The following is a 7,624-nucleotide window of genomic DNA, read 5'->3' as shown; positions in this document are numbered from 1 at the left end:
CACTCGCACCGTGGGAAAGGAAGAGGGCTCGGAGTGGGGGACTGGCAGATTTATTTTCCTGCTGAGGTTTCCCCGAGCCGGTTCCAGCAGCGGGGCCGGAGCGGGGAGTGGGGGCGACGGGGGAGCGGGAGTGAAACCCAAGAAAGTGATAATTATCCTGAAATATTCGTTACGTATCCCCTAACCTGGAAAATATTCTGCTCCGGCAGCTCCCCGGCTGGCGAGGAGAGTCAGGAGGAGGAGAGCAGTGCAGGGGCTGGATTTGATCCTGCCCAAATCCCCGGGGACCCCTACAGCCTGTGCCCCCTCAGTTCCACCCCCTGATGGGTCCTGGGCCCCCGCCAGCACCGCGGGGGGGTGGGGGGCAAAGGGGCCGACATGAGCCCTGCAGGGGCGAGACCCCCAAACTAAGGGGGTCCTGCTGGGCTGGTTTGGGGGACACCGGCCCAGTCCAGGGCCCGGGGGGCAGAGAGCCCCACCAGTGCTTTGCGGTGGGGGGCGCAGGGGCCGAAGTGGAGCAGGCAGAGCCCTGGGGGGAGTTTGGGGACTTCGAGGGTGGGGAAACTGAGGCAGGAGGGGGGTCCGCGGGGGCCGTGCCGGACCTCTCAGGAGCGGTACACGCTTCCCAGCCCGCCCCGTGCCTGCCTCAGTTTCCCCAGCGCGACACGAGCCCCCAGAGCTTTGTGAAAAGGAGCAGGAGGCAAAGGGGGGTCCCTCCGCACACGGCGGCTCCGGGCCCAGGGACGCCCCGGTCTGGAGGAGGATTTGGGGGGTAGGGGGGGGGAAGCCACCCCCGCCTCGGTCTGTGCACCCCCCTCAGCCCGGGGGGACCCGGGGTAACCGGGGCGGGGGCCGGACTCCACTTACCCAGCGCCTTCAGCAGCTCCTCGAAGTTTTCCGAGCTCTTCATCTTCCAGTTCCCGGAGAAGTTGGGCATCGCGGCTGGGGGGTGGGGGGCACCGGGAGGCGCTCACAGGGAGGGGACCGAGGGGGGACTAAGCGGTTCGAGGGACCCACCGCTCCCTCCGCACCAGCACCGGCCCCGCCACTCGTTCCCTCCGTCCGTCCGCCCCGTCCCGCCCGCGCCGCCGTTTTATCGCCGGGCTGGTCCCACCCCCCGGCCCCGGCGCGGGGGCTCCGCGTTCACCTGTGGAGGGAGACTCTGGAGAGAGACCCCCGCCCCCTCTGCCCTTGGGGGTGCGGGCTGGAGGCACCTCCTGGGCTGCCTGTCCCCCCTGAGGCTGCCTGTACCCCCCCTAACCTCCCTGCAGCCCCCCAGCCTTGCTGCACCCCCCTGATCTGTCCGTACACCCCCCGAACTGCCCACATCGCCCCCCGAGCCCTTTATACCACCCAAGTTGCTGCTTCCCCCCAAATCTGCACCCTCTTTGGAGCTGCCTGGACCCCCCTAATCTCTGCATGCCCCTGGAACTGCCTGTACCCCAAATGGGCTGCACCACAACGGAGCTGCTGCGCCCCCCAAATCTGCCCTGCCCCTCCAGGCTGTCTACACACCCCTGATCTCCGTGCATGTCCCCCCCTGGGCTGCCTGGCCCCTGGAACAGCCTGTCCCCCCCAAAATCTGACTGCACCCCCTGAGCTCTGTGCATTCCACTCCCTTACCTGAGCTGCCTGTCCCCCCCTGAACAGCCTGTCCCCCCCAAAATCTGACTGCACCCCCTGATCTCTGTGCATTCCACTCCCCTACCTGAGCTGCCTGCCCCCCCCCGAACAGCCTGTCCCCCCCAAAATCTGACTGCACCCCCTGATCTCTGTCCATTCCCGCCCCCACCAGCTGAGCTGCCCACCTCCCCCCTCCCCCCAGAACTGTCTGTGCCTGCACCCCCCTGGAGGTGCCTGTGCCCCCCAAACCTGCCTGCACCCCCCAAACCTGCCTATGCCCCCCAAACCTGCCTGTGCCCCCCAAACCTGCCTGCACCCCCCTGGAGGTGCCTGTGCCCCCCAAACCTGCCTGCACCCCCCAAACCTGCCTATGCCCCCCAAACCTGCCTGCACCCCCCTGAAGGTGCCTGTGCCCCCCAAACCTGCCTGTGCCCCCCAAACCTGCCCATCCCGCCCCCAAACCTGCCTGCACCCCCGTGGAGCTGCCTGTGCCCCCCAAACCTGTCTGCACCCCCCCCGGAGCTGCCCGTGCTCCCAAACCTGCCTGTGCCCCCCAAACCTGCCCATCCAGCCCCCAAACCTGCCTGCTCCCCCCCGGAGCTGCCTGTGCACCCCAAACCTGCCTGTGCCCCCCAAACCTGCCTGCACCCCTCAGGTGGCACAGCCTGGCGCACACACACACCTGTGGACACACGAGGGGCACACACGTGTGCACAGGACAGGTGTGTTTGCACAGGTGTGATGTTCCCACACACGTATGTGCAGGTGCACACGTGTGGACACGAGCACACGCACATGCCAGTGACATGCCCGGCCACACGATCACACACACGAGTCTGTGCACACACGTGTGCCCGCAGGGCTGCGGCCAAGCCAGGGGGGAGCTGCCAGGACCAGGTGAACCCGCGGTCCCTCCCAGGTAACAAGCGCTGAGGGATTTCCCAAGCTTTGTCTCCCCTGGGAACCGCCGCGGGAAGGGGCAGGTTGTGCCGCGGGGCCGGTTCTGGGCAAGAAAAGCAAGAAATGGCGTTTCTGGTTCAGCAGCAGCTCTGGAATGGAAGGAGAGAAGTTTCTGCTCCGGTTTGGGGTGAAAAGGTCCCGGCAGAGCCCCCGCCGCCTCCCTCCCCCCCCCCGCCACATCCCCCCGCGCCCCCAGAACCTCCGAGTCGGGGCCGGCGAGCCAAGTCCTGGCTTGCCACGTCCCTAATCCCCCGAAGAACAGGATTTCTCACCAGGCGCTGACATAACCTCACCTACAGCAGCGCTGGGGCCGTGCCAGACGGGACAGGGACAGGGACAGGAGAGCTGGAGGGGCTCGAGGAGGGGGCGCTGGAGAAGGGTCACCCCAACCCTCCACCCCAGGAGGGCAGGAGCTGCATCCCCCCATCCCAGAGGCACAGGAGGGGAAGATGCTGCGGGTTTGCTTCAAGTTTAGGGAATGTGGGGGGAAAAAAAGCTCCATTCCAGGAGAAGTGGGAGGAGGGGGCTGGGGTGGGATCTGTCTGCAACCCCCTCGCGGCACCCCCGCCCTCCTCATGCCATGCTGGGCACCACGACCCGGCTGGGCTATGAAGGCCAGTCCCAGCAGCCCCGCATCTGGAAGGGATTCTGCCGGGAAGGGCGGACAAAGCCTTCGCACCCCACCCTCCTCTCCCGGCAGAGCCCTTGGGTGGGCAGGCAAAGCACTGGCCCCAAATAACCCCCCCGGAGCGCCAGTGACCCCCGGGAAGGACACGGATTCTGGAGGAGCCGCGTCCCGGTGCCTGGGCAGCAGCAGCACCTTCTGGCTCAGCCTCTGGAAACATCCGGCACCGTCCACCGCCCGCGTCCTCCTTCCCGGCAAAAATCCTCCGAAACCGCAGAAATCCCGAGCTCAAACCACAGGGGCCTCCCCCAGCCCGGGCGCGACTCCCTCCCCACCCTGGCACCCCTGTGGGACCCCCCCAAATGCTGCCAGTGCCCCAGAGCCCCTCCGGGGAGGATGTGGCTGCTCTCGGGGGGTGTTGCCCCCTCCGTGGTGCCCACGATCCACACCGGGAGGGGTGACCTGTGCCCACCCCCGGCACAGAGCCCGAGGACACGGGGGGCTCGTCCTGACCCCCTCACCGTGTCGGGAAAGGAGCCGGGGGGGCTCCAGTGTGTGGGGCCGGGGGTTGCAGCCTCTGCCAGGGCAGGTCAGCCGTCGCCTCCGCCCCAAGTCCCCGCAAATCCATCCCAGCTGGCGGGACATCCCCCGCTCCCCCCGCGCCTCCGGCCACGGCCACGGCCGCTCTGCGGAAATGAAACCCAGCTGGACGGCGCGACCGAGTCCGGCCCCGGCCCCGCGGCCGCCGGGACCCCCGGCTGTGGGGCGGGAGGGCGCCCACGTGCCCCACGGCCTGTGCTGAGCCTGCACAGCGGGACCCTGCCCTGGCCGGGACCCCGAGCCAGATCCAGCCCCAGCCCAGGACCCTGAGCCAGCCTGGCCCTGGCCCCAGCCCAGGACCCTCATCCAGCCCCTACCCCTGTCCCAGCACCCTGCCCTGCCCGGGACCCTGAGCCAGATCCAGCCCCAGCCCAGGACCCTGAGCCGGATCCAGCCCCAGCCCAGGACCCTCATCCAGCCCCTACCCCTGTCCCAGCACCCTGCCCTGGCCGGGATCCCGAGCCAGATCCAGACCCAGCGCAGGACCCTGAGCCGGATCCAGCCCCAGCCCAGTACCCTGAGCCAGCCTCGGCCCCTACTCCTGTCCCACCACCCTGCCCTGCCCGGGACCCTGAGCCAGATCCAGCCCCAGCCCAGGACCCTGAGCCAGCCTGGCCCTGGCACCGACCCAGGACCCTCATCTAGCCCCTACCCCTGTCCCAGCACCCTACCCTGGCTGAGAACCCTGAGCCAGATCCAGCCCAGGACCCTCATCCAGCCCTGGTCCTTACCCCTGTCCCACCACCCTACCCCTGTCCCAGCACCCTGCCCTGTCCCAGCACCCTGCCCTGGCCCAGGACCCTGATCCAGCACCCTACCCCTGTCCCAGCACCCTGCCCTGTCCCAGCACCTTGCCCTGGCCCAGGACCCTGCCCTGGCTGAGGACCCTGAGCCAGCCCCGGCCCGTACCCCTGTCCCAGCACCCTGCCTTGGTCCAGGACCATGAGCCAGTCCCAGCCCCGGCCCAGCACCCTCACCCAGCCCCAGCCCCAGCCCCTATTCCTGCCCCAGCACCCTGCCTTGGCCCAGGATCCTGATCCAGCCCCAGCCCCATGATCTAGCCCTGGCCCCTGGCCCAGCACCCTCATCCAGCCCTGTCCCTGGCCCCTACCCCTGTCCCACCACCCTGCCCTGGCCCAGAACCCTGATCCAGCCCCAGCCCCAGCCCCAGGAACCTGGCCCAGCCCCGGCCCAGGACCCTTCCTCAAACTCAGGAACTTGACCCAGCCCCTGCCCAGGACGCTGATCCAATCTCAGGACTTGCCCTGGACCAGAACCCTGCCCCAGTGCCAGGATCTGGCCTCGAGACCCTTCCTTGGCTCTGAGACCCTTCCCTGGTACAGGACCTTTCCTCAGACCCTGCCCCAGCCCTGGGACCCTTCCCCAGCCCCAGCTCCAGCCCCAGCTCTGCCCCCAGGACTCTTTCTCGGCCCCGAGACCCCTCCCCAGGCCCAGCCCCTCCCCAGCCCCGGGAACCTTCCTCGGTCCCAGCACTTTCCCCATGTCCAAGACCCTTCCTCAGCTCTGGGCCCCTGCTCAGGAACCTGCCCAGCCCCCGCCCTGCCCCAGCCCCATCCGGAGGGACCCCGGGACGCGATGCAAGCGAAGCCCCCGGGACCCCGAGCGGCTTTCAGAGCCCGCCGAGGGCTGGGGCCCGGCCGGCTGCTTCTCATTTCCAGGGCCATAAACCCCTTTAACGACCGGCCATTTATAACCGCTGTAAAGCCCCTGATCAGCCAAACTCAGCCCAGACACAAAGGTTCGCGCCTGCTCCTCCGCGCTCCCACCTTCCTGGGGTTTTGGGGGCTCTTGACAGCTTTCCCACCCCCACCCCGGCCGCAGGGATGGGTGTGCAAGGCAGGAGCCCCCCCAGACCCCGCACACTCCCGGCCCGTGGGATGCTCGGGCGGCCGCTCCGGCACTGCGGGGGGACCCAAATCCGCGTGTTTAACCCCAAATAAAGGCGAAAGGCCCCCCGGGCACAGCGGGGTTGTGTCCCCCCCCTCGGGTTGTGCCGCCCCGAGCCAAGCCCAGCCACGTAAACACGAGGAAAGGCTGGAAAAAGTGACGCACGTCGGGGGTTCGGGGCCGCGTCCAGCCCGGCGCGGGCGGGGGAGCCCCCAGGGCGGTGCGGGCTCGGCCCCGGCCCCGCTCCCGCAGCTGCCGCAGCCCCTCGGTGACGGCAGCACCGCAGACCTGCCCCTGCTTCAGCCAGAAAAGGCGGCGCGGGTTGGGGGGTGTCCCCAGAGCCAGGGAAGGGGCCAGCTCGTTTCTGGCGTGAAGAGGAGGAGGAAGAGCCAGCGGGACGCAGCTGTCGGCGGGTGATGCCGGGGGGCCCACCCGGAGCTCCCGTGCCCGGTGAGGGACCCCCCGCTCCCGCCCACGGCGGCTCCTCCCCACCTCCCACCGAAGGGAAAAGCTCGTTAATCATTTGTTTTTAACTGGGATTTTTCACATCAACTTTTCAGTTCAAAGCAGGCGCCGCGGAGGGGTCGGGGTCGGGCGCGCTGGGGCTGGGGGTGACCCCGGGGGCAGCGCGGGGGGCTCGGGCAGGACGGAGCGACCCCGCTCCCCATCCCCGGGCTCGTCCCAGCCCCTTTCGCAACAACAAAGGGGCACGGGAACAGCTCCCGCAGGGGACACTTCCCATCGGGATCCGAGTCCCGTCCACCCCCACGAGGCGCCCGGGGGCGCATCGGCGGCTCCCGGTGCAGGCAGAGGTAGTTTTGGGGAGGGGAAGGAGCCTGCTCCGGTCCCAAATCCTCCAGGGCTGGAGGCTGATGGAGACCCCCGGCTGCCCCCCGAGCTGTTTGGGGAGTGCAAGACCCCAGACCACCCTCCGGCAAGGCACCAGTTTAGCCTCTCCCCGAGTAGTGGGTGAGGACAGGGCAGAACAGCAGCGGCACAGGCACTTCGGGGGCTCGGGGACGAGGGACAGCACGACTGGCTCTGTGTCACCCACAGATGGGGCAGCCCCTCGGCACTCACGGCTCCCCCCTGCGGCTCCAGGACCACGCTGGGGGTGTCACTCTGGGCCTCCCCATGGCACAGGACCAGGCTGGGGACATCACTCCAGAGCATAAGACCAGGCTGGGGACATCAGGCCCCCCCCAAGTCACAGGACCAGGCTGGGGACATCACCCCAGGCCCCACCATGGCACAAAACCAGGCTGGGGACATCAGGCCCCCCCAAGTCACAGGACCAGGCTGGGGACATCACCCCAGGCCCCACCATGGCACAGACCAGGTTGGGGACATCACTCCAGGCCCCCCCAAGTCACAGGACCAGGTTGGGGACATCACTCCAGGCCCCCCCATGGCACAGGACCATGCTGGGGACATCAGGCTCCCCCAAGTCACAGGACCAGGTTGGGGACATCAGGGCCCCCCAAGTCACAGACCAGGTTGGGGACATCATTCCAGGCCCCCCCAGGTCACAGGACCAGGTTGGGGACATCACTCTGGGCCTCCTCAAGTCACAGGACCAGGCTGGGGACATCACTCCAGGCCCAACCAAGTTACAGGACCAGGTTGGGGACATCACTCCAGGTCCCCCCAAGTCACAGGACCAGGTTGGGGACATCACTCCAGGTCCCCCCAAGTCACAGGACCAGGTTGGGGACATCACTCCAGGTCCCCCCAAGTCACAGGACCAGGTTGGGGACATCACTCCAGGTCCCCCCAAATCACAGGACCAGGTTGGGGACATCACTCTGGACCTCCCCAAGTCACAGGACCAGGTTGGGGACATCACTCCAGGCCCCCCCAAGTCACAGACCAGGTTGGGGACATCACTCCAGGCGTCCCACAAAGCAC

The 7,624-nt window shown here is 68.2% G+C and overlaps 1 protein-coding gene across 1 annotated transcript in view; it reads right to left on the bottom strand.

Moving 5' to 3' along the window:
• CRABP2 (cellular retinoic acid binding protein 2) overlaps nucleotides 1-1,089 on the bottom strand; it is an 8,275-nt gene extending 7,186 nt beyond the window's left edge. Inside the window, exon 1 of the mRNA XM_071579603.1 lies at nucleotides 868-1,089. Coding sequence (XP_071435704.1) covers nucleotides 868-937 — 70 coding nt within the window. The 5' untranslated portion in view covers nucleotides 938-1,089. The remainder of the gene's footprint in view (nucleotides 1-867) is intronic.
• Between the last annotated feature and the right edge of the window lie 6,535 nt (nucleotides 1,090-7,624).

This window comes from Pithys albifrons, chromosome 30 (assembly GCF_047495875.1).
Source record: "Pithys albifrons albifrons isolate INPA30051 chromosome 30, PitAlb_v1, whole genome shotgun sequence".
Classification (NCBI taxonomy): domain Eukaryota; kingdom Metazoa; phylum Chordata; class Aves; order Passeriformes; family Thamnophilidae; genus Pithys; species Pithys albifrons.
The sequence above is the reverse complement of the archived record's forward strand: the minus strand, read 5'-3'. Positions and strand labels throughout refer to the sequence as shown.